This window comes from Globicephala melas, chromosome 9 (genome assembly GCF_963455315.2).
Source record: "Globicephala melas chromosome 9, mGloMel1.2, whole genome shotgun sequence".
In the NCBI taxonomy this organism is placed as follows: Eukaryota; Metazoa; Chordata; class Mammalia; order Artiodactyla; family Delphinidae; genus Globicephala; species Globicephala melas.
In genome coordinates this window covers 2,605,152-2,630,850 of record NC_083322.1, presented here as the reverse complement: position 1 = coordinate 2,630,850, position 25,699 = coordinate 2,605,152, and the positions used below count along the sequence as shown (strand labels likewise).

The window sequence follows — 25,699 nt, the reverse complement described above, 5'->3', positions numbered from 1 at the left end:
GCAAGCCTGCGTTCGGCCCAGTCTCGGACCCTGGCAGACGCTCGCCTCTGGGTTGCCTCTCGATCCGACATCCATTCTGGCCTCCGACTTCGGAGAATGTCCCCGGATCGAGGTTTCCTAGCGGTCGAGACTTGGTTTCACATTCTACTTTCAAGGCTGAGCTTTTCCTGGCCGCTTTGCACGAGCAGCAGCTGAACTTGTATCTGCAAATAAGACAGAAAAGCGTCGCCCAAAATGTGTCATTTGTTTGGGGAATCCGCGCTTTACCGTCGGAGCGTTTTGGCACCAAACCTTCAGTCCCCGCCGGCAGCCTCAGACCCTCGCCCCCAGGCCCCCAACATCTGAAACCCAGAGGCTGCCCCGCCGCCGCCAAAGTTAGCCCCGGCCTTGCGAACGGAGGGCTAAACTGGGTAGTTAATTAGGACAGCTCTCATTTCTGGCTCCGGGTAGCTGGGCAGGTGTAAATCCCTAGGAATTTAAGGGCATTAGCTACATATGTGGGAAATCCTGATGCATATCCCGTTTCTCTCTCCTAGCCTGTGTTTATCCTCCAGCAGGTATAGAGTTCCTGAACTTTGCCGTCGTCACAGAGGCTGCTGTGTCTTAGGGGATTAAGTTATATGAGACACACAAAACCCTGAAACTCCGTAACATAAGATGCAACGTGAAGAGCTGCCTGCAGAGAAATGGAAGATTTTTTTAGAGATATTGAGGAGAAGGAAGCGTTTTGGGGGGAACAGAAAGAGCATTTCTCTACTGTGTCCTAACTTGAAAATATCGCTTTGGTGGGCTTTTCCTTAAGTGGGTGAGGTCTGCTGGGATGATGACACAGAAGCGGATATGAGTACTGGGAGAACTGCTGAGGGCCATTCCCTGGCTCTGGGTCCTGACCGGACCAGTTGGAGCTGCCCCGGGAGGGTAGTTGGGCCTCAGTGCTCACCAGCCGCCAAGAGCAGACACCCACGATGCAGTGATCAAGATTCTGTGCTCCTAAAAGGCCACCAATCCCCCAAGAGTGTTCTTCTGCCCTTAGCACAGGAATGTATCAGGGGACATACCCCCCATACTATACAAACTTTCCACCAAGGTCAAAGCCTGTGCCCCCAGGCCAACAAATTCCAAGCCTGTGGAACTCAGTGGAATTGATCAGTGGAATCGATCGGTAATTTCATCAAATACAGGAAATGTGTTAATTTCATTCACAATGTAGTTTCACTCTTTTATATCAAACTGTAAATTTTAATATATTTCTATTTGATAAGGAAAAAAAGAAATCAATTTCATGACTTATCTGAACATAGGTTTAAAATAAAAGCTCTCTCCCCCAACGTAACCAGTACATAACTCTGCATGAGTTCCCCCAGCGAAGCTCTATTGTTGATATTTGGGGGTGAAGGTTTAGATATTTTCTTCCTGGTATAAGACCCAGACTAATGAGTTATTTGTCTCAGTAGCAGTTGGCAGGTCAGCTGGGCTGGATCCAGGTGGTTTAAGTTAAACCTGAACTTGTCTAAAATTCTGGAACTGTCTAGCCACTCAAAATCATGTTTCCAAAAATAGTGTGAAGTCAGCCTCCGTGAGTTTATGCCATGCTCGCCTCGCTGTGATTTCCTGTGGCTTTCAGGGAAAGAAAGCGAAGAGAAGAAACCCCATGCTCTGTGAGGGAGGCAGGTGTTCCAGGAGTTCCTTTTGAAGATCTTGTTTTCCTTGCAAAGATCAAAAGGAAGACAGTGGATAGACACTAGAATTCCTTCCACTATTTGTAAGTAATTGTAAGATTGGAGAGGGTGGTGGGTTGTCTTTCACAACTCATTATCCTCTTATGTATCTTTTCTTCTTGTTTTCGTGTGCTCAGCCGGCTCAAGCTATAGGTGCCGCTCTTCAAATTCCAACTAATGCTACTTAGTTGCCTCTGGATTATTTGGAATGTGTCACTTCCTTCTTGGTTGCCGCAATTCCGAGGGGACATTTTCTTTACCGTGGAGGCCTGAGGTCACGGAACAGTCTGTATGACTCCCAGTCATGACCCTGCACAGGCTGCTCAGTGGGCTTGGTGAGCACAGTGTGGTCCACTTGGAATGGAAGCGGGCCCAACTTCCCGAGGCGTCCAAATTTTACTGGGATGGAGAACGGCAGGGAAACAGGGTGAGAGAGCAGGAAAGGGGCCCCTAGGGCACAAGGTGATTCCCAGGGAATCTCAGCTCGGGTCATTTAAGGCAAGAGTCGCCTGGCTCTGGAGAAAGCCAACGGATGGTGGGCCGCCGGGCCAGAGCAAAGGAATGAGTTTGGGTGTGTGTTTCCCAGCACAAGTGGGGCGATCCTATGATTTCCCTTTAGAAGCATCCTTTTCCCTGAGAAACCAGGTTAGGGAAGGTTTCAGCTCTGGAGAACTGCCCACCCTCCGCCCATCTCCCCAGCCCTCCCAGGCTGGCGCTGAGGATAAGTGTCAAAAGTAGGTCCTCTCCCTGTGGCCTGGACAGGAGGGCACCCACTTCACACCCCCTAACTCCCACGGGGCTTTTGCCGAGCACAGGCCGCCTTTTCTCCGGCTCTGGCGGCAGGGTCCGGACGGGCAATGCCGCTCGCTGCCCTCCCCCTTCCTCAGCTAAGCCTCCGCCTGGCGCCAACCCACCCAGCAGGCTCTCCTGGGTGCCACGTGGGGACTTCCGGGAGCGGGGCGCCCCTTGCCGCCCGGGGCAGGGAGAGGGGCGGGGTCCGGAGCGCCAGGGCGTCTGCGCCCCACTCCCCACGACGCTTCAGGCCCTTTCCAGGTCCTGTGCTGCTGCGCTTTAACCCTCTCCTGGGGCTACTCGGACGAGGTCCCTGACCCCAGGCCCCCAAGTTCGCCCGGTGCGTGGCTGCGAGGTGAGCACACCCGCATTTCCCCCGCGCCCGCCGGCCGCGCGCGCCGGCCCCGCCCGGCCACCCCCTCCTCCGCCTGCCCCATCATTTCGGCCTTTGTCTGCAGGCCGGGGTCGCGGCGGCAGCCCCAGGAGCCAAGGGTGGCTCTCCGCCGGGCCAGGCCCTTTCTCCCCTCTCGGCCCCAAGGCCCCGGCCGCGCGGGGCTGGCTCTCGGCCACGGGCGCGGGGCTCCCCGGCCTGATTCTGCTGGGGTTGAGATTTCGCCCTCCGGAATTGTTGGGCTTCTCTACCAACCGAGTGACAAGGACCGCTGTGAGCCAACACCGCTCACATCGCGCTCGTTTGTTTTCTTCGCGTCCCCCCGCCCTCCCAGAGAAGTGTGGCAAGTAAGGAGACCGCAGAATGGCTGGAAAAGTTCCCCTCCTCCGGCCTCGTTTTTAAGAAAAAACGGGAGGCTTGGATCTGCAGCCAAGCACCCGGCGTCCCCAGGAGCTCTCTGCGACCGGAGATTTTGTCAGTCTAGCATCGGGGCTATGCAAACACCGTGCCCAGCAGCCGTCTTTCCCCTCGATACATTCCGAGATCCCCCTTTGTGCAGAGCACCGGGGAAGCTTAGAGGATGGTTCTCCAGAAGCGGGGAGGGGGGTTGCCTCCACGCTCCTGGGCCTGTCGAGAGGAGAAAGGATGGGGGTCCCGGGCCTCGGCCTCACTATGTTGGGGAGAAACAAATGTCCAGTGCTGGTCGCCTGTTCACACGGAGAAGCCCACCCTGCGGGACGGCCGCCGTCCAGGTGGGAGAGCAGAGCTGCGTGGCTCGCTGGGTGCAGGGCCGGCACCTCGGGTTCTGCAGCGAACGCTTGGAAATGCGTCCCCCGCCTTCCCCGGCGCCCCCAGAAAGCACAGCCAGGCGGGGTCCCAGATCCCGCCCGGCCGGTCGGCCCTCAAGCGTGTTTCAGAGCTTCCTGAAAACAGCTTGTTCCGATTTCTGTGTTTGTAAGATTTAGGATTCCCTCAGCCCCGGGGCAAATCAACTTTCTGCAGCTTCCCTCCAGATTTTCTCACCCTCCACGCTGTACCCTTGGGTGGGGCCCACTCTCAAGGGGCGCTCGCTTCCGGAATTATGTTCATGTTTGGGTTGGCTTTGAGTGGCCTGATGCTCTCTAATGATTTCTCTCCTCATTCCTTCCTCTTTCCCCTCCTCATTCCTTCCTCTTTCCCCTCCTCCTGCACGTTCCCACCACGGCCCGTAACTCAGGAATTGGCCTGCTTCCTCGACCAGCCTGATCTGCAGCCTGGAGACCAGTGTCTGCAGAATGCTATCCCCCCAAAAGTGAGGTTGGCCTGGAGATGACATGCTGCTTTGCAGAGCTCATGCTGCAGCCAGTAACTTGGGTCTGGATCGCAGGAGAAAACACAGCAGAAGTCCAGCACTTGGGCTCAGTTAATGCTAAGTCAATCAGAGGCAAAGATGCCCAAGACATCAGAAATATTTCTCAGGAGATAGCCTAACTGGTTTTCATGGGACAGGTGGAGAAATTAACCTGCGGTGGCTTTGCAGGAACCAACCAGTCCTGGGCCCTCCCTCTACCCACTTGGTGGTCCAGAGACCCAAAATAATGGGACATTCTCTGATGATTAGGGTTCCCAGAGTCGCAGGAAAATTTCCCCCCAAACCCTAAACATGTGTAAATAGGGTGCTCCCACAAAACTCACCAGCTTCATTTTTCCAGGCACACACAGACTATGGGCTTCATTTTTTGAGACCCAGGGAGGGCCACTGGCAGGTGTGTATCTAGCCAGATAATTTGGTGAAGACCCTTCCACTGATGGGGGAGGGAAGAGAGATGTGAGTCACCCCAGCGGGAAGTGCTTCTCCATCCTGCTTGAGTCTCACCGAGGACCAATGAACCTCCCCCTCTGCCTCCAGAGCCTACCCACACCCAGCCACCTACCTGCATTTAGCAGCAGGTGACCCAGCCCAGAACCTCCTCCTGCCCAGTGCATGCCCCTCATCCGCAGGTGAAATTCCCCCCAGCAGCACCCTGTAACTGTTGCTTCTAGTTCAGCCCAGGCCTGACTCTGGAGCCTGCAGTGGGTGGACAGAGCTGGGGTGGAGAGAGGATAGGACCTGGCTGGGAACCAGAGAAAAGGAGAGCCAGGTCAGGGTCAAGCCTTCAAGCCTCACCGTGGCCTGGTGGTCACACCGCCAGGAGGGCTGCTTGTCCAGACCTTACTCCATCCCTCCGGGCCTGACAGCCTCCTGCTGGCTGCCCCAGGCCCAGGGCCGGCCCCGTGGGGGGCCTCAGTTGCTGGGTACCCCGAAGCCACCGGGGCTTGCCCTCTTCTGCCTCTCCCCATCCTTCCTCTCATCCCCCTCCAGTGTACTTTTATTGTGCCGGCGCCCCAGCACCCTCAGAGTTGCCCTTTTGGATGTTTCTCGAACTTTGAAAATTTCCATGAAAGTGCCTTTTAAACGATGGACAGGCATGCCTGGGGTAACAGCGGGTGTTTGGTGGGGTGTCTGCAGCTGGGGGCAAGGACAGAAGAGTGAACAGAAGGAGCCAGAAAGAGGAGGGGGGAGAGAAGGGGAAACAGAAGTTCAAGTTGGACATTCTGACAGCAACTGGAAAGGAAATTTAGAAAGGGATAGAGGAAAGCGGGGGGGGGGGAACAAATTGGGGGGCCACTCCACCACGTGATTTCTAATTTCCCTTTCAGATGGGCCCTGCTGTCCAGAAAAACCAGTTTAAAGGGTTTTAAGACAAGAAGATGAGGTGAATGTCTTGCTGGTAGTCCCTCCGTGGGGGAGAGGCTTGGGCTGGGGCAGGTGATGGCTGGGAAATTGCGGGGAGGCAGCTGCTCTGGAGTATTTTCGCTCCACGTGGTTTTGAAGTCTTGGCTGGCCGTCAGCTCCCCTTCCCTTTCCAGAAAAGACTCATTTATAAGCCTTATGCTCCTTTATTTCTCTTCCCCCACACGGAGTCCCAAAGCGTATTCCCGAGCTCTTCTGGATCTGCATGCACTTTCAGGAGGATCGTTGTCCCGGGGTGGAATCCTACCGTATGCACGCGGCTCCCTGCACAAGCGCGCACACGCGCACACACACGCACACTTACGATGAGTGTCTGTAGGAAGAGGGTCCTGCGCGTCAGCTCTGCGTTTAAGACAGGAATCTGCCGGGTTACCAAAGTCAAACGTAAGTGACAATTCCCCTCTCCGACCAGCAAGGAAGGCGGACTACAAAAGTCCCTTTGTATCTCGGCAGCTCACTTAATGTTATTTATGCATTTTGTGCAAGGAATTGTGGGATTTTTCCCCACGGTAAACAATATGGAAATGTTAAAAAATAGCAATCTTCCAGCGCTTGTCCACGTCTGCACGCCGGGGTGACCCGGCGGGGCTTTCGCGCGGGTTTCTCAGATCCCTGAACCGAGAAGCGGCAGGGAAAACACGAGCGAGCTCAGGGTACGCGGTCGCGGTCTCGCCGGTTCGGGCTCCGGTCTCCGGAACGCCAGGACGCTGCCGCTTTAAGGGGGGGAGGGGCGGAGACGGCGGGGGAGGGGCGGCGGGAGGCTCCTGTCACCGAGCGGCCGCCGGCGCGTCACGTGGGCGCGCGGCGCCGCGACCATTGGCCCGAGGCACGTGTCCAGGAGACCGGCCCGCGACGTCACTCGAGGGGGCTCTATTAAAAATAAGAACAAAAATCCAGAGTCAAAGTGTCTCGGGTTGCGCTGAGTGGCCTGGAAATTTCCGAGCCGCGCGGAGGCCGAGGCGGCGAGGGCGCGCAGACGGCGAGGGAGCGCGGGCGGCCCAGCCCGGCCCGGCCCGGCCGTGCCCGCGCCTCCCGCCGCTCACCCATGCGACTCGGGCCGCGGGGCTCGGCGGGGCTCGGCGGGGGCGCGGCCGCACGCCGGTGGGGCGCCCCGGTCCGCAGCGGGGCGGCGGCCGCGCGGAGGGGGCCCCGAGGCCGGCGGAGCGCAGCGCAGGCCCGCGGGCCTCCATGTGCGTGCTGGCGGCGGCGGGCGCGCTGACCGCTCGCGCCCCGCACCCTCGAGGGCCGGCCGGGGCGCGCGGGCGGGGGCGGCCGGGCGGCGGCGGCGGCCCGAGTGGGCCCCGGCGGGCGTGAGCGCGGGGGAGCGCGCTGCCTGCATGCGCGGAGTTTTAGTCCCGGGCGGCCGCCGTGGCAGCGCCGGAACGGAGGCAGCCGGACGTGGAGAGGAGCGCGGAGCCCGGAGGCGCCCCGGGTCCACGCTGGACCATTGTGACTGTCTAGCGCCCGGGTGCGCTGCGAAGACGAGGACCGGACTCTTTTGAATCTCCCGGCATCTGGGCGCGGGGCGACTCTTGGTATTTTCTAACTCAACTCGTGGATTGGAACGTGGCTCCGCTCTGAGCGCGGCCGGCGACTTGTAGGAGCCCAGCCCTGGCTGTGGCCGCCGCGCACGCCCTCGGAAGACTCGGCGGGGTAGGGGCACGGGCTGGCCGCGAGAGTCTCCGCGTGCAGAGCGAGCGGGCCGAGCGAGGGCTGATTGGAGGGACTCCCCGGAGAAGCGATTTGGGATTTGTTGCCAACAGCATGGAGGAGAATGACCCCAAGCCCAGCGAAGCGGCGGCGGCGGCGGTGGCGGTGGAGGGGCAGCGGCAGCCGGAATCCAGCCCCAGCGGCGGCTCGGGCGGCGGCGGCAGCAGCCCGGGCGACGCGGACACTGGCCGCCGGCGGGCTCTGATGCTGCCCGCGGTCCTGCAGGCGCCGGGCAACCACCAGCATCCACACCGCATTACCAACTTCTTCATCGACAACATCCTGCGGCCCGAGTTCGGCCGGAGAAAGGACGCGGGGACGTGCTGTGCCGGCTCCGGAAGAGGCAGAGGCGGCGGAGGCGGCGGCGAAGGCGGCGCGGGCGGCGCGGAGGGAAGCGGCGGCGCGGGCGGCGCCGAGCAGCTCCTGGGGTCGAGCCGGGAGCCCCGGCAGAACGCGCCGGGTGCGCCGGGTGCGGGCGGACCGCTGCCCGGCGGTGGCGGCGGCGACTCTTCGGGTGACGGCGAAGGCGGCTCCAAGGCGCTCTCGCTGCACAGCGGCGCCAAGAAAGGCGGAGACCCCGGGGGCCCCCTGGACGGGGCGCTCAAGGCCCGCGGCTTGGGCGGCGGCGACCTGTCTGTGAGCTCGGACTCGGACAGTTCGCAGGCCAGCGCCAACCTGGGTGCGCAGCCCATGCTTTGGCCGGCTTGGGTCTACTGCACGCGCTACTCGGACCGACCTTCTTCAGGTGAGTCCTGGGGACCCATGTCCTGGCCCGCCGTGGGGACGCCCGTGGGGTTGCGGGGAAGCGCTGGCGCGGGAACTTACCCGGAGGAAGAAGACACCAGGATTCCTGTCTCCCAACACAAAGACGTACACACAGCGACATTGTTTGCGGCTGACGCTGATCCCGGCAGCGGCCAGGAGAAGAGGGGACAGGACTGATTCACAAGGGGGTACAGATTTCGTAGAACAGCAAAAGCACAGGACCTCCTTTCTCTCTTGCCTTTTGGGCCTCTCCTTGCAGCCCCTAGCCCATCCGTCCCTTGGCTGGAGTTTATTTGGTGGGAACGGGGTGGCTGGCAGACAGGCCCGGAAGCTCACACTCTCTACTCCTTCTCCGCGTTCTTCCAACTCAGTCCAGACCCGGGACCCACGCCCAGCCCACCGCAGACCTAGACTCATTCTACGACCCAGTTATCCCAGATGTGGCCGGGGAAGAAAGCAAGGCTGTCTGCTCTTCCTCCGCTGGGGTTGATGAGGGGATCTGGGGGGATCCGCGGAGGGAAGGGATGGAAACAGAGGCGCCCTTTGCCCCGTGCCTGGTTTGATTGCCGAGCCGGCGCGCACACAGCTTGGAGGAGGGAGGCCTGCAATCCCCAAATGGAAAGGACCTTTCCCAGAGCTTTCCTGGGGCAGCTTTGCGTAGGAAAGGAGCAGATTTCAGAGGAAATGTGGCGGGAGCCCGTGAGGGTGTGCAGAGCTTCTGGGCGTATTTTTCATAGATCCGGGATTTTTAAAAGCTAAGTCCATGCCCCCGTAGAAATCATCAGCCGCATTAAATGCGGGTCTGCGGCTGCGAACCGCCATTAGGCGCAGACTCCATTTGTCCCCGAGCCGGCAGCGCAGGCCGGACCCCCTTTTCCCCCCCAGCCCTCAACTGTTTTGCGGGGGTTGTTTACCCAGTTCACAGCACAACTAAGTCACCCCTTGGCCGCCTTCCCGCAGAGATGGTGTGTATATCTCTGATGAAATCCAGATTTCTCCAGCTAGATCTGAAATTTGCTCCATTGTTCTCGCCTCTCTCCTTTGTTAATATTTAATTAACATATAGGCTCACAATGCGGCCGGCGAGGAGCCTCGGCCCGGCTTTGTGCGGCGCCGAAGTCGCGGCCGCGCCAGGCCCCAGTGGCCCGCGGGAGCCCGGCAGCCCGGCCTGGCTCGGCGGCTGGTCTTCCTGGACTTTAAAAAAAAACAAAAAAACCCGTAAGACAAGATTTGTTTCTTGGCGTTTAAGAAAGCAGCAACGCAGAGTTTTCTTGCGGAGGTTTGGTCCTGTTTGCGAGACTCCATAAGTGTTTGCGGTTTGAAAGAAAATCAAGAAAGAAAAGGAACTAAAAATTCTGATTTTAGGAAGATTTTCTTTGCGTGAAATGGTATCTTTTGTGGGCTGATTCGTTGTGTGCGAGCGCCCCAGGACCAGAGGAGTTTGGGGGGGTGGGGAAGGCGGGAGTGGAGACGGAGAACCGGCTCCGCTACGCGAGGCTTCGGTGGGGGTCCGAGCAGGCGCGGGGCCGCCCGGGGCCTGTCGAGGCCTCGCCGAGACACCACCTTCCTCCTTGGCGCGCCAGGGACGCTGGCCGCCGCCCCGGATCCACACCCCCCCGGTAAGAGCCAGGCGTCTGGGCGAGGAGCCGGTGCCCTCGGCGTGGGTGCGACGGGACCGTGAGTGTGCGCGCGCGTGGGGCAGTGCGCGTGGGTGGGTGTGAGCGCGGGCGTGCTCTGGAAGCTAAAAGGCCCGGAGTGTGAGCCGAATCAGCCCTTGGCGCCCCCTCGCCAGCGCGCACGGCCCCCTCTTTCCGATCGTGCCTCCCGCAGAGGGAGGACGGGGCTCGGTGGGCGGGGGAGGGAGGGCTCGGCGCCTCCTGGCCCTGCCGACCGTCCCAGACCCCTCGCTCCGCGCGAGCTGAGGACCGAACCCACCGTCCTGGTCCGGGTCCGGGTGCCTCCGGGGGGGCTCGCAGCTGGATCCCTCCGCCAGCGCTGCGCTGCGTGGCCCGGCAGCCCCTTGACCCTGCAGAGGGGCGGGGGGCGAGGGGCGGGGACCTGGGTGCTCCGGCTGCCCGAGGTCTAGCCTTCTCCAGCCTCCCACCGAGGGTGCCTCGGAAGAAGCTGGGGCCAGGAGCCCCCCAGAGTCAATTCACACACTTCACAGATTAAGAACCCCAGGCGTGCAGCCGTGACTCCCTCCTGCAAAGGCCTCTTACCTCACAGACATGCTCGCGGGGCCCACCTTCTGAAACCAACGAAAAGAACGCACTTGGCCCTCTTCCCTCTGCTCTCGTTTCTCAGGCCTTTTCTCATGGCCAGGTCCTGAGAGCCTTACCACCTCTGTGCCAAGCCAACCTCAAGTGCTGTGGGGTGTCCCAGCGGAGGAGGTGTGAGGGGTCAGAAGTGTGAACCTCTGTCCAAGGTCACCCGGGCCCCCAGCGGCCTCCGCTCCCGACCGTGCGCCGTGCCCCCTCTCCTGGACAGGGGACTGGGGAGACCTGGTGTGGTGAAGGGGTAGGAAGCTCAGTGCTCCAGCCCCACGCAGGCAAGGACATGTGGGCGCCTTCCCGTGGGGAGGCAGACGTCTGGGCCCCTCCTGTTCTCGGGGCCCACCTGCCCCTGCACCCCCGGCCCTTAGGACCTGGGGGTGTTCCCTGTGGGAGTCCCTTTACACCCCCCAGGGCTCTTCCTGCTACTCTGGCTGCCCCGCCCCGATCTTTCCCCCTCACCTCTCTTCCAGCACCTACCCCCGTCCTGTCCTTATTCCTGGACAGAACCTCAGAAAGGGCTAGAAGAAGCCTGGCCACAAAGTTGTGGTTTTTCGCTTTCCTGCAGGAGTTCTCCTTTCATCCGGAGCCCTTTCTGCTAAGCCTGCCCTTCACCCGCACTCACAGTCCCTCCTGCAGACTCCCTGGGCCACCTCCTCGCTCCCCAGGGGAGGGTCCTGGAGGTGGGTGGGAGCTCCGCCCCGTCCCATCTCAAGTCCAGGCCAGCTTTCCTCCAGGTCAGCCAGCTGGACCTGGGCAGCCGCCTCCCTCCCGGCTTCTGCATCCTTCCATGCCCATGGGTGACGCACCCCTGAGTAAGGAGGCAGGACTGCAGCCCTCCTCACCCGGGTTCTCTGTGTCCGCCATGCCTATCTAGGTCCCAGGTCTCGCAAACCAAAGAAGAAGAACCCCAACAAAGAGGACAAGCGGCCCCGCACGGCCTTCACGGCGGAGCAACTGCAGAGGCTCAAGGCCGAGTTCCAGACCAACAGGTACCTGACGGAGCAGCGGCGCCAGAGCCTGGCCCAGGAGCTCAGCCTCAACGAGTCACAGATCAAGATTTGGTTCCAGAACAAGCGCGCCAAGATCAAGAAGGCCACGGGCAACAAGAACACGCTGGCCGTGCACCTCATGGCGCAGGGCCTGTACAACCACTCCACCACCGCCAAGGAGGGCAAGTCGGACAGTGAGTAGGGGGCGGGCTCCAAGCCCAGTCTCAGTCCGAGCTAAACAATGCAATAATTTCAAATCATAAATAAAGGGCCAGTGTATAAAGATTATACCAGCATTAATAGTGAAAATACCGTGTATTAGCTATGGTTCTGCAATATTCTCTGTATATATAATTTACAGGAGGTGTAAAATCCAAAATATCTGACTATAAAATATTTTTTGAGTTTTCTTATGTTTATGAGATTATGCTAATTTTACGATTTTTTTTTTTTTGCGAAGGAGGCTGCGTAGGGTTTCATCTTTTTTAATCCCCTAAGTTCCATTATGGGACATCGGACACTTTTTTTCTTTTTTTTAATTTCAAAAGAAGAAAAAAATTAAAACAACTTGCTGAAGTCCAAAGATTTTTATTGCTGCATTTCACACGACTGTGAACCGAATAAATAGCTCCTACTTGGTCTATGAGTTCTGCCACTTTGTTCGTGTGGGCTTGGTGAGGGCAGCAGGAGGGGCCGCATCCCCGGCCTCGGCCTCGCCGTCCGGCAGTCGGCGGCGAAAGGGCCCTGGCGGGGCGGCGGCTGGAGGCTCGGCCCCCACCCCCCACCCCCCACCCCCGCCCTCTCCCGCATCGCGCCTGGACGTGCCGGGCTGCCTGGGCCGAGGGGCCCACGGCCGGCTCCCCCGTCCCCGCCTCCTGCCTTCCCTCCCGGTCCTCCGGGTCCCCCTCCTCGCCGAGGCCTGGCCCGCGCCTCCCTGCGTGCTTCCGTCTGCGTCTGTGTCTCTGTCCCCAGTCCAGCTGCGCGCCTCCCACCTCCGGGCACCCGCTCCGGGGCTCAGGGCCGAGGGGCCGGGTATGTGGCCGGAAGCCCGCGGGCGGTGAGGCCGCCCCACCCCTCCGGGCCTGGGCCCAGAGACTCCCCTGCGGCTCCGTCAGCTGCCCAGGGGCCGCGTGGGCCCCAGAAACGCGGCCGAGGTCCACTGCCTCGTCTCTGGCCGGCAGAGGCCTGGAGAGGGAACTGGCATTTCCTCCCTTCCTTTTTTCTTCTCTTTCTTTCTTTTCTTTTCTTTCCTTTTTTCTTTTTTTTGTAAAGTGGCCGCTTCTGCTATAGAGCATTCTTTCAAGGTAAATTGTGTGTGTGTGTGTGTGTGTGTACGTATATATATGCTCATATACACACACACAAGCAGACGTGTAAGAGTCCACAATTCTGGAACATGTGGCTACCTTGACTTTTAAAGGAACTCAGAATTCTCCAGGATCTAGAGGAAGGAAGAAAATGTGTAAATAATCATTTCTTATCACTTTTTGTCTTTTCTTGTTTTTTTAAAATATACATTTTATTTTTTTGAAGGTGTGGTACAGTGTAAATTAAATATATTCAATATATCCCCATTAAGTACATATATATAAACAAACACATTATCTATATCTATATGTATAACTCCACACTGTCTTCTGTTTAGTGTATGGAAAAAGAATTGTGTCCAAATGTCCATCTGCACTGGGACAGCCCAGGGGGCGTACCATGGCTGAGCCAGGAGTCATGGCTCTGCCCCTGAGGACTGAGAGTGAACTTCTCTCTTTGCCTTAAACCTCTTTATTTCACTGCGATAATAGTTTCACTTTGTACATACTAATGTAAACCTTTTTAAAACAAAAACTATAAAAGCAAAAGTTGTAATTTAAAATTCTGTGAATAACCATCTGCTGCTTAGGAAACTCCATGAAATGATATGCCTTGTTAGCAGGAAGCAAAGTTTTTTGGGTTTTTATTTTTTTATTTTTTAGCTTTTAGTTTATAAAACATGTGCGTTTTACTGTTCCAGTAGTAAATATTTATAATCTTATAAGAAATGAATGTTTCTATTTACAACTGTGGTTATCAAAATTGTGAACATTCCCCCTGCATTTTTGTGTGTTTAAATTCTTGAAAGTTACATTAAATAAAAAAAACCGCTTTATTGTAAAATATTGGATGTCCAAGGTGTAATGACTAGTTTTTTTTTTAAGTGTGTTTCTGAGTCCAGCCACACTACCCTGGGCATCCTCCCCGGTGCTCAGGTGCTCGCCTCTGCCAGCAGGTGTGCACATACCTACCTTCGTAGCCAGAAGCGTAATTTTTTTTTTAAATAATGAAGACACTTTGGATGGCTCGTGTGAATACAGAACAACCAAAGTAATTTAAGTGCACATTTCTTTACCAGAAGGAAGTGTTCCAAAGTACGGTGCTTTTCCGTTGAATAAATATTTAAAATCTTGCAGGACTCAACAGGTCTCCGTCCCCCTGGCTGCTCCTGAGCTGGACAGAGGCGCTCACCCGCTGGGGAGAGGAACTATTAGTTGACCTGAGACAAAGAGGCTCTCCCCTTTTACGTTTGGTTGTTGTCTTTACCCCCAAAGCAACGGACGTGGACAACATCCCAAGGCAGATGCCTGGAAAGGACCGGCTTTGCCGGAGCTGACCGGATGCCTCTGCTGGAAGCGGTTGGGATTTTCCATCTCGGGACCCACAACCCACTTGGCCACGCAGGACAGCACCCAACTGCCCTATTTCCAAACTTTCTTGGCTTAAAAAAGCTTTATTCTCCCAGAAAAAGAAGCTCAGAGACTAGAGAGGATCATCTGTTCCAAAGGCGACCTTTTAGGCCTTTCAGTTCCACACCGGCTTCCCAAGAGGAAGGACGCTGGGCCTCCTGGCAGGAGCTGAGGGGCTCCCAGGTTTTGCAAAGACAAGTTCCTCACTGCGGAGGCTCCAGAGCTCCAGCTGCCTGGAGCATTAATGGGGCGGGATCACGCCAACCATCCCCAGCGTCTTCCCTAGCCACCACCCCACCCCTGCACAGATCTGGGGGTTCCTAAAGACAAAATAAAACCCCACTAGCACAACTTCTATTACCCGATTGGCCTCTCTCTCCCTCTCTTTTTAATAAAAAGACAACATAGGAACATTAAGCAGTCATTTTGGGGTTTTGTTTTTTAATCTGTTGGCAAATCATAGCACTGTTAAGGGGCTATGTATGGTTCTGTAAGGTAATGAGTTCCCCGTCCTCAGAGGCATGCAAGCAGACACTAGGCCTACAATGGCATACGACTTTTCTTTTGCTTTTTTCCCCCCTTCCGGTAGGGGATTGGACTAAATGAACTCTCAGACCTTCCAAACGCTGAGATTCTGGTTTTGCTCCTGTGTTTATTACATTTTTAAAATTCAACAGCTACAGTCTAAACTCGTAACTCATGGAGATCCACTTCAGTGCTCGCCAGCCACTTTCACTAGGAGCTAGTGGAGGCCAGAGTCAGGCCGAAAGGGAAGGCCACGCTTTCTGAAGTCCAGCTGCCACTCGGTTCCACCTGGACCACCACAGATGGTTCTATATGTCTCGGATTTGGACCCGGGCTGCAGCACCTGTGACGCACCGGGCTGGGCCCCCACCAGGTCGTTGCCCCCGCAGGAGGCCGTTTTCCTAAATGTCCCTCCGAGGAAAGTTCCTTTGTAAAGGAGTCCTTGCTCCTTGGAGCTGAACGGCCCCCGCCCCCAGGCCTGGTTGTGTCCCTACCAGGCCCAGGCAGAGCTGTGTCCACAGTCCTCCTTAGTCGGGTAGAGACCAGGCTGAGGCCTGGGAGCCCGGGGACGGGGGTGGGGAGGACAGCCGCGGCCACCCCCAGGCCTGCGGAGCAGGGTTCCTTGGCGCTTAGAGAGCCTTCCACCTCCGGCTGCCGAAAGGGGTCGAAGAAGTAGCGCCCGACCCTCGTGCTGGCGTCAGCATCTGCGGGTCAACACAGGTCTGAAGGTCGCCCAAAGTAAACGGCCAAGCGCTTTCTTTAGGGGAGACAAGGGAGGAGCCCCCAGTCTGATCTCCAAGGAGGTCCACCTTTTCTGTTTTCCCTTGAGTGAAAAGGGCAAATCCGTGGGGCTTCGGGACCGCTCGGTACAGGTGTGCCCGGGCGAACAGCGTGCACAGCAAACACCAGGCACTATGTATGCAAGTACGCTCGCAGGCCGCGCGGGGCCGGCCGGGAGGCCGCGTTTGCTCGCTCCGGCGCGGCTAAAAGTCATTCTGTCTCCCGCTTGTTTAATATCCGACCTCTCCGGTCTCTGCCCGCCCGGGCAGCTCCCCAAGCGCCCCCGGGAAGGTCCCGGCTCCTCCGAAAACGGCCGCGCTCTGGGAGGTTAATAGCGGCTGGCGACCAAGGCCTCGGGGAGACAGACCCCCCCCTCCGCCCCGCACCCCGACCCTGCCTACACGCACGCACTGCAGCCCCAAGCCGGGCCTCGGGGTGGGGACCTCCTTTCAGCGCCTCTCCTTCTTAACAGAGCCGAGGAAGAGGCCTCCAGGAAGAGGAGGCGGGTTGGGGGGGAGATGGGGTGGCGGGAGACAGGCGGTCGCAGGCGGGACGCAGCGCTGAGTCCCCTGACCCCGCGGGCCCCCTTCGCGGTGCCGGAGCCCTGAGCTCCAGGGCGCACTTCGTGAGCCGGGCCGCGCGAGCCCCTCGTAGACCCTTCACGTTTTTATTAATAATCTCGTATACTTCATTCTACTTATGATCCCCGCCCGCAGAAAATAAAAGGCCAGTCTTGAAATAGCTGAAATGTAGTAACATGCATTAAAGTGACTCCTAATGACGAGATTTGATCGAGCGTGGTTGGCCTCGCGCAGGGCCTGGCTGCTGACACTGACGACGACCGCGTTATTATTATCGCTGTTGTTGCTATTAGCCTCCTGCTCAGCCGCCAGGGTGACTGGCCACCGCTCCGGCTTGGGCCCAATCCCCGCAGAGGGGTGTGGGGAGCCCCCCAGGATGGGGCTGGGGGAAACGACCAGAGTCTCGGGAACAGGTGTGGCCCGGGCTTGCTGCCCTTCGCGGAGCCCAGCCCCAGGCCCTTGCCAGGCCTGGGCAACACCTGCGGGCGGAGGTAGGGTGTCCCCAAAGCCCTAGGCCCTCCGTGTCCCCGGGGGACGCCAGGACCGGTGTTCCGTGAAGGGAGAATCCTGGGGCCGGAGCCCCGGACTCGCCCCATTGGCTGTCCTGCCCCACCCCTCCTTCCAGGGCTGAGCCCCGCGCTTTGCCCGGAACAAAGAGTGGCCGAGATCTGCCTCCCTGGCCGCCTTTTCACCCCCTCAGCCTGGAAGGCGTCCCAGAGAAGCCCCCCCACCCCGCCCCATCACCCCCCGCCCCAGTCTCCCCGGAGATCCGGGAGGGAAGAAGAGCTGAGGGTCCCAGTGGGCCGCGCGCGCGGCGGGCCTGCGGCGCTTTCTCCTCCGCGGAGGGGCTCGGGGTGGGAACGCGGGTGGGAGGGACCCTGACACCGCCCAGGGTCCTCCGTGGGCCGAGGGAGGGTGGGGGTCACTGCGTGCGCGGACCGTCTGGAAGGATCGGGGCGGGCCGCCGCTCAGCCCCATCTGTCGAGCTGTGAAACTTGGCCGCGCGGCCCGAGCGCGCTGCCGGCGGAAGGGGCCTCCGACCGCCTTTCAGCCGGCGCGTTCGGGGTTCTCTCCTCCCGCCAAGTCCTTTGTCTGGAAGAGGACTGTCAGGCTCTGCGCCGGGGTTTGCCCTCCTCCTCCCCCAACCTCTACCCCCTCCGCTAACTTCCCTTTCTTCCTCCGCTTTTCTCTCCTCTTTGGATGGGTAATCACAGGCTCCAGCTGCCTAGCGTGCCGCGAGGAGTTGCTGCCGGGTTCCTGTGTCTGCGGCCCCTCCCGGCAGCAGACTGGCCGCTTCCCTCCAACTTCGCCAGGACCCCGGCCCCTGCCCTCTGGCGTCATTGCGTGGCCATGGCATGCGCGTCTGAGTTTTCCCTTCAGGCCACAACTTTCTCCTGAGGATTTTGTCTCTCACACTCCCACCAACAAAATATGAATCTGGAAAGCTGGCGTTTCTTCAGATTCAGGCAGTAGGGGACACAGCAGAGTCACCCAGCCTTTGGCAGAATTTATTGCTGCCAAGGCTAATACCATTACTCTGTTGCTGCGAGTAAGGTGCCCGGATAAACCATTTCCATTGTAACTCAGTGGCTGTCGTTTTAAGTCTCAGATTATGCCCTGCAGTGCCAAAACATCTGGGTGAAAATTGGACAGATTTCAATCTCGGGAATGAATGATGGACATGCTGGCTTCCAAACATCTATTTGTTTGGGACAAGACTGAAGCCCGCTAAGAAAGCATTAGGCTGAGCTTGCTTTCAGATGCCCCAGGGTTCAGGGTCCCTCACATCAGCTTGCAGACGGCTCAAGTGGCACATTTTTTCATGCAGATATTTATATAACAGCACTTCGCACTGAATGAAGTGCAGGGCGAGGAAAGGGCAGCGTTTTGTGACCACGCAGCCCTGCGTTCGACTGCGTTACTTACCAGCCCCACAGCCCAATCATTCGTGCTTCAAGCAGAAAGAACACCTACCTAATAGGTTTCCTGTGAGGGGTTTCTGTGGGGAAATGGACAGAAAGCTCCTGGTACAGAACAGGGCTGCTACTTGGGTGGTGGCACTCTCGCTCTGCGGGGGGAATGTTGTGCTCAGCTCACGTGGGTCCCAGCCAGCCCAGGGCCTGTTTTTGGTAAAGTGCCTACACATTCCTCGCTACTACCATCCCGTGCAGCATCTATATAGTTGTTAGGGGAAACGGGACAGGGGGGAGACCGTGAAATAGGAGAGATGATATTCACATGGTTATAAAAAGTGGAGCAGTGGTGGGAGCTGAAGGAGAACAGAAAACAGTCCCACCAGTAGACGCAGGACTGCAGTTAGCACTTTCTGGAATCATGAGACCCCTTCTCTTTTGAAACACTGCTACGCGTGCACTTTGTAATCACAGGGCTTGAAAACAGGCACCCGTATTCATACCAGGATCTTTTCCCCAGGCTTTTCCAAAAACGGAGCAAGGTGCTGCGCCTTGGGTTTCTGTAGAAGCTCAGTAACTTCACCTGCCACTCCATGTTCCATTCCAATCGATAATTACCGCACTGAGCAGGGAGCCTCATGGCCATGAGACACAGCTGACTCGCAGCCCAGGCGGTGGGCACCCACCCGGACGTGGAGGGCTGGGCGCGAGGCTGCCCCCTGCAGTGTGTCCAGCCCGCGTCCCCGGCGCATCACACCCGCCCCACCCACGGCTCTTCCTGCGAAAGCCAGACGGCCTCCTCGTGACATGATGAGCTATTTTGTCGAAATACTAAAGGGTCTAAGTACCGCTTTGAAATTAATTGCTGTTCCTATAGCGAAAAGCATAACAGGCTTTGATTACATGCTAACCAGAATGAAACATAATCCTGAGGTAATTATGTGGAGATAATTTTATAATTATATCATTCAACTGAAGAAGCAGTGTGCGGTTAACCTCCCATTTTAACAAGTCTGATGATTTAAAATAAAAATGGTCCTAAATCTGGACCTTTTAAAAAGCGTAGAGTTGCCGCTTTGTTCTCCCCACATCGAGAACGTGAACATCAACTCCGTCTACTTATTGTTTTTACCTGTGTATACCCCACGGAGGAAGGGGGAGACCCGGGGAATCTCAGACGAAGGGGGCTGTCCGACAGCAGCACATTTCCCAGTGCTGCCCTGCTCCCGAAGGCTCAGAACGCCGACCTGCATTTCTGTTCTGTCCGGCTTGTATGTGGAAGTGACACCCAACGTCCCTCACGGGCGACCCTTGGAGAGTGCCGGCTCTCTGAGACACTCTAGCAGGGTGTGAATAGAGCCGGGTGGGCTGGGGTGAAGGTCAAAACCCAGGCACGCCTGCAGGTGGTTTGCTTCCTCTCCCAAACACCAGTGCCCTCGGAGGGGTGCCCGCAGGACCTCGGCCCGGCCACGGATCCCCTCCCCCGCCCTCCCCTTGCAAGGCATCCGGGAGGCTCTGGTGGCCCTGGGGTTGAGGTATCAGGAGGTGCCCCACTGGGATACCAAGGCCTATTCGGCCGGCAGCCTGGCTTTCCCAGCAGTTCTGGGGAATTTGCGAAGGGCTGGAGGGCCAGAGTACCGCGTCTGGTTGGAGAGTTAAACTGTCTGATTCCTTTGAGGTGATCAAAGGTCAGCCAGACACGTCCCCTTTGGGCATTGAGTGCGCCCTACAGTTTTTTGTGGCGGTTGCACACTGCCTCAAAGTGGGCGAATCGCCAAAGTGGGCGATTCACTGCCTCAAAGCTCACTCGCCGCCGTGAGGAAGATGGCTTTTACACAGCGACAGGAGCGCGCCGTGTGGACTCCGAGCCCCAAGGAAACAAAACCAACGCGGCAGAGGATGGATGTAATACAAACCCGCCGGAGTCACAAGCCAAACAGCCCCAAACGCAACGCACGGGCGTGACAATGGCCTTTGTGCCCGGCACCAAATGAGGGCGCTGGGCCCAGCACAGAGCGGGCCGGGACGGACGCACATTTCCATGCAGGTGAGAACGTCCCTGGGGCAACCCGAGGGCCGGGGCTCGTTGCCTTTGCACCATGAGATTTGCAGACCCCTCCCTTCCCCCTACAGCGGTATTGCATTCGCACCTATTTTTTTTTAAATGCTTCCTAGTCAAACTCGAATATGCAATGAGGCGCCAGAGCTTTGTGGCGGAAATATAATTAAACTGGTGGAAGATGTAAACGATGAAGAATGAGGATGACATCAGGCCGATTTCACACTTGGCAGTCGGATAGCTGGGCCCAAGCCGCGCTCTTGCCACGCAAGGCAGATCAAAGTGCCCTGCTACCGCTCAAAAGGGGAAAGGGGACTTAAGTATGCTAATCCCCGGGACAAATATATTTTAATCTTGTTAGAATACAAGTTAATGCTGCGGCTCAGTGGCTGAACTTGGTCAGACGGTAGAGGTCCATTTTTATTTTAGCTATAAATGAGGTGGACCTCCTGGTTTATTCAGAGGTAGTAAAAGTAAACTTACAAAACGAACCCCTCTTTGGGCTGCATCACCCCCATCTTGAGCTTTCTCTGCTGGGAGGGCAGGGAATTCCGGAGGCTCCCGGGATGGGACGATTCCCGACACCACTCAACTCTCCCCATCCCTCCCTCTGTCTGCGAAATATCCTGATGGCCAAGAAAGGAACTCAGTTCATCTGCCAAAGAAACAGGGAAACTCTGAAATTAATTAAAAGGTTCTCCAAAGCAGTCTGTTTCCCTTTAGGCCTGAGGTTTGACAACCAAACCAATTCCTTTCTCTCAGCCCTCTCACTTTAATTTTTACAAGGTCAATTTTCATTACTATTAATTATTTGCCGAGCTCCAACTGTACATCCAGTATTGCCCTGATGAGCAAGAAGCCTGCAGGTTCGGGGCTGCCTAAGTTTCAGTTCCTGTTAGATGTGAACGTGTGAGTTGTGTAGGTATGCATGTGTAAGATGTTAGGTGCAGAGAGAAGAAGGAAGGGCGTCAGCCTGTAGGGCCCCCACCCCAGATAAAACCATTATGGTAAAAATTATAGATGATTGCAGGTATATCTGTATATCTGACTGTGTGTGTGTGTGTGTGTGTGTGTGAGAGAGAGAGAGATAGAGGGAGAAAGAGAGAGAGAGAGCTGGCGCTGGAGAGCTTACTGTAAGGTTACAGAAGGTTAAACTTCCCTGTAGAACCTGCCGGCCGGATATTGCTGGTGGCAGTCATCTAAAAGGCAATTTCTGTCTTTCTGCTCTAGTGTGTGTTTGAATTCCCTCTGCCTCGGGCATAAAACCTGACTCACACTAAAGCAATGCATTGCATCCCTGCATTCCAAAGACCCTCCTCTGCCCTTCTGGATCCCAGCCGGCCCACTGTCCCCCAGGGGAGGCGACTGGCAGGCCGACTGGGGGATGGGCAGCCTGGCAGCAGCCTTCGCCCCCAAAACTGCCTCTGGTTTCCAGGACTTAGGAATGTCCATTTCTGCCACAATTCTCTCAAGTCCCCTTGAAGTTAGGAAGCCAGTTACGTCACATTGCAGTTACTGTAAACCCACAACTGGTACATGATGAGTTTCAGAATTCCAGGGAAGCGAGACTGAAAAAAGCACAGTGGCTAGCAGCCAGGGCGGCCCGAGGAGACCCTTCCTGGGAGACCCCTCCTCCTGTCTCTCTCAACTCCTTGAGTGTGTGTACTTTGGCTGGTGGTTTCCTTAGAAGACATCCTAGCCCTTCCTTCCTAGCCCTTCCAGCAGTCAGGGTTCCCAGATATTTGGTCCGTTGTGTCTTTCTGTCTTAAATAATGACAGTATCTAGCGTTTGTTGAGTTCCCACTAAGGGCCAGGGCACCAGCTTCCTAGGCTGCCCCAAGCAAGCACTGCAAACCGGGGGGCTTGAACCAGTAGGGATTTTGTCTCAGTTCTGGAGACTGGAAGTCAGGAATCAAGGTGTCAGCAGGGTTGCTTCCTTCTGGGGCTACAGGAGGGGATCTGTCCGTCACCTCCTCCAGCTTCAGACCGTCAACTCCTGGTGTTCTTTGGCTTATAGACACATCACTCCAATCTCTGTCTCTGTGCTCACATGGCCTTCTCCCTGCATGCATGTCTGTGTCCAAATTCCCCCTTTTATAAGGACACCAGTTATATTGAATTTAGGGCCCACCCAAGTTCAGTATGACCTCATCTTCACTCCCATCTGCAAAGATGCTATTTCCAAACAAGGTCACATTCACAGGTTCATGAATGGACACGACTTTGGGGCGATGTTCTTCAGCCCAGTGCAGCCAGTACTCCGCATGTAATGCGGATTCTCTTAAGCCATCTCCCAGTAAAGCCCCTGCAGTGGAGCCCCCTGGCGGCCAGCGTGCGGCAGGTCATTGTGCTCCAGTCACCTGCCCTCAGCTCCTCTGCTGGTCTGTGGCTTCCGTGACACGGCCTTCGACTTTAGCATCATGTGATCCAGAGAGATGCTGTCCCGCCCATAGAATAATTCACAGAAAGGCGCTTCGTCCCCCATGGGGGCTGCCCAGAGCACGGTTATTCTGTTGCAAGTCTTCCTTTCCCCTCGCGGTCTTGGTTTCCTCGTCTGAAACCTGGAGAGAAGGAAAGAGAGAAGCCACCCTGCAGGCTCTGGGGAGACCCCCACGAGCTGGCACTGTGAGGGATACAGAATCACGCCTGGCACAGAGGAGACGCTGGAGGCATCGTCATTGGGGTCCTGATGGAGGCAGCACTGACGTCCCTGCAAGAGGCCCTGCAGTGTCGGGGTCCCACTGGGCGCCCAGGGGGAGCCGAGCCTCTCTGGGTGCTTGGTACCTGTTGCTGTGGCCGATGTTTTCACTGTCTTGCTAACCCTATGTGAGTCTAGCTCACGTGCAGCGGAGCAGTCGAGTCAGGACTGAGCCTCTCAAAGCGGAAACTGGCCGCTCTTGGTGAGACGGCAGAGGAGCAGCACAGAAGACGGGACAGGAGGAAGCACAGAGCCGGCCTGCGACACACAGCACCGTGTGCTCTAGGTTCTGTGTTAGGTGGAGAAGAACAGAAGCTTGTTTGATTGAAACACTTGGGGAAAAGTGTTAGATGGAGGCCTCTCGTCCTGCACTGTCTCAGAGGACTGGCCACCCACCAGCCGTGAGGGCAGGTGCGGGGGCCTCGCTGGTCCCGGCTTGCCCGGCTTGCATCCTCCGGCCACTTCGGGCCTGCAGAGCCCTGATCCTGACCACCCACGGCAGCAGCCGGGAGCTTTCCCGAACACTAGCCACGATGAAGGCACAGCAGTCCCGAGAGCGGAGTCCTATTACTGGGAAGCCACCAGTGAGGCACAGAGGGCATAGGTGACGTCCCGAAGCCACCGCATTGGCCGTGGCAGGCCCAAGATTTACGGTCTAGCAGTAACTGCATTTTAAAGCGGGTCACCGGGCAGGCGGGGGCACGGCTGCTCCCAAGGAGTGAGCTCCGGGGATGGACACCTGGCACCAGTGCACAGGACGAGTGCTGGGTAGGAGGGCTGTGGGGTGACACAGTGCTCCTGAAACATTCTGCTGCGCCCATGCGTTTCCCAGTCTCCCTGGTAGGCAGGGCGGGGACAGCGGAGTAGCACTTTTTTTTTTTTTTTTGCTGCACCACGAGGCTTGTGGGATCTTAATTCCCCAACCAGGGATTGAACCCAGGCCCTCAGCACCGCAGCACTGAGAGTGCAAAGTCCTAACCGCTGGACTGGCAGGGAATTCCCAAGCAGAGTAGCACTGACCAATGGTCTTGGGGCAAAGCGACCCACTTGGACCTCAGGCCCAAGGCTGGTGGGGTGTGAGCTGCCCCTATTCCTTTCCCGCCTCTGCAGCTCCGGATGTCTTGGGTTAGAGAGTGACCTCAGAGGGCAGTGAGCCCCCATCCGCCTGGACCCCAGAGAGTTAGGCCGACGAGACAGTGAGACATGCAGTTAACATTTCAGAGCGGCACAGGCCAGCGACCTAACAGGAACCCTGTGCGTGACACCAGTGATGGTGGCCTGTTCCTCCTGACTCTGGTGCCAGCCCGGTCCTGAGAAGAGAGACAGTCTCCCTGCCCTTGAACTTTCACCTCTTGCTCTGCATCCTCATCCTTTCCCACTTCTCCCTCTAGGAGCCTCGACCCAGAATGAGGAAGGAGATTGAAGTGCAAGCACTGCGCCCACACAGCCCCCGGGATGATACAGGATGCATGTCTGTTGTTATAACTACTTATGGTTTAATTCTGAAAGGCAAGCGGGCCCATGTGGGCATTTAGCTGGAGGGCTGAGAAGGGAAAGCTAAGAATGAGGTTAAGGAACTTGTGATGTGTCTCTGGTACAGATGCTTATCTGCGTTCAAAGCCAATGAGCCGTGCCACACGCCCTACCATCTGAGGTTCTGACGTAGCACAATTTGGGTATGTTGATATTAGCAACATTCTCGTAATCTGCTCAGTATAATAAATATTCAAGGCTCACGTGTTCACTATTCCTACACCCACATCCCTCTTTTGAGATCATTCTGGGTGATGCTTGTCCAACTCAAATAAATTTACATTTTCATCTCTACTAACTTAGTAAGAGAAAACTACATGTTTGAGTGGACTTGTGTGATCCCTCCACCCCAGAATATAAAGTGTTTACACACTACTGAAGACTGAAAGCGGCGAGGGGTTTTTCCTTCTCGCTTTTCAGAGAGCATCCGTTGGCCTACATTTGTAATTTCATGTTATTTGCTAGCGCAGAGCTAGAAGAGTGGTGGAGAAGAGGCTGCCATGTACGGTTGAGCAGGTTGCTCACGGCACAAGAACAGCTCCCTCAGGTGGTTGAGTTAAAACCCAGCTTGTATTCTGTTTGCCAAGTTCTCTTTCCTGGCATAGAGCTGCATCCACCTCGAGGAAGGGGTACATTTTTCTAAATTGCAGGAGGGTGCCACCCACTCATCAAGGTTTGTACTCATGAATCTATGACTGCTCAGAGGGGGAGCCTTTCTCTAATTTGCACAAAGACATCAGTGGCAGCCCTGGTAGAAAAGGCTAGGAGACCTCAGAAAAAGAGCAGGTATAGGAGAGGCAACCTCTGCCGTGTCGAGACATGAGTGCCAGCACCTCATGTTTATTTCAACATAAACAAGACATAAACTCAGAAATAAAAGTCACAACAACAGAAAACACTGCCTCGGCCTGTTGATAGGATTATTTTTCAGCAAATATTCACTCTCCCTCCCCATCTGCTTTGGAGTTGAGCTGCTTCGACGTTGAGCTTTGGACATGAAGTGTTTGCAGAGGGCTGGCTTACTTCAGAGCTTGGGCTCTCCCGGTGGCCTGGGCTCCAGAGGAACCCATGTGATGCAGACCTGCACCTGCCCCACAGCACAGCCGCCCAGCTGAGCCCATCCCTGGGCAGCCGAACTGCCGCTGACCTGGGAGTCCAGGAGCAGAAGAATACACGCTCCCTCCTGTGAGCCGCTGAGTCCTGTAGGACTCTGCAGTGCTGTGTTTACTCCACTGGCGACAGCCGACGAAATAGCCTCTTTCAAATTCCTTCCTTGCCCACATCTGAGATGTGGGGACTGACTTACGGAGGGTATTCATTGATCGCCCTGTCCCAGTGTTTATTTTAAATTCCATGCAAGGCTTATGCCTGATCTCTATTTAAATTCTTGGCCCTCGGTGATGTTGACACTATCATTCAGAATCACCTGTGCATCTCACCATCTCCGTCGCCCACTACAAAATTCATTCACGCTGTTTAGCG

At 56.7% G+C, this 25,699-nt stretch overlaps 1 protein-coding gene across 1 annotated transcript; it reads left to right on the top strand.

The window, feature by feature from the left end:
- Positions 1 to 6,952: 6,952 nt before the first annotated feature.
- On the top strand, positions 6,953 to 12,667 carry EN2 (engrailed homeobox 2). The gene is made up of 2 exons (XM_030853687.2): positions 6,953 to 8,129; positions 11,297 to 12,667. The coding sequence occupies exons 1-2, from the start codon at positions 7,439 to 7,441 to the stop codon at positions 11,611 to 11,613; spliced, it is 1,008 nt and encodes a 335-aa protein (XP_030709547.1). The 5' UTR covers positions 6,953 to 7,438; the 3' UTR covers positions 11,614 to 12,667.
- Positions 12,668 to 25,699: the final 13,032 nt, after the last annotated feature.

Coding starts and splice junctions, on each gene's coding strand:
- EN2 (XM_030853687.2), top strand. CDS start 7,439: ATGGAGGAGAATGACCCCAAGCCCAGCGAAGCGGCGGCGGCGGCGGTG. Junction 8,130..11,296: donor CTCGGACCGACCTTCTTCAG/GTGAGTCCTGGG, acceptor ATGCCTATCTAG/GTCCCAGGTCTCGCAAACCA.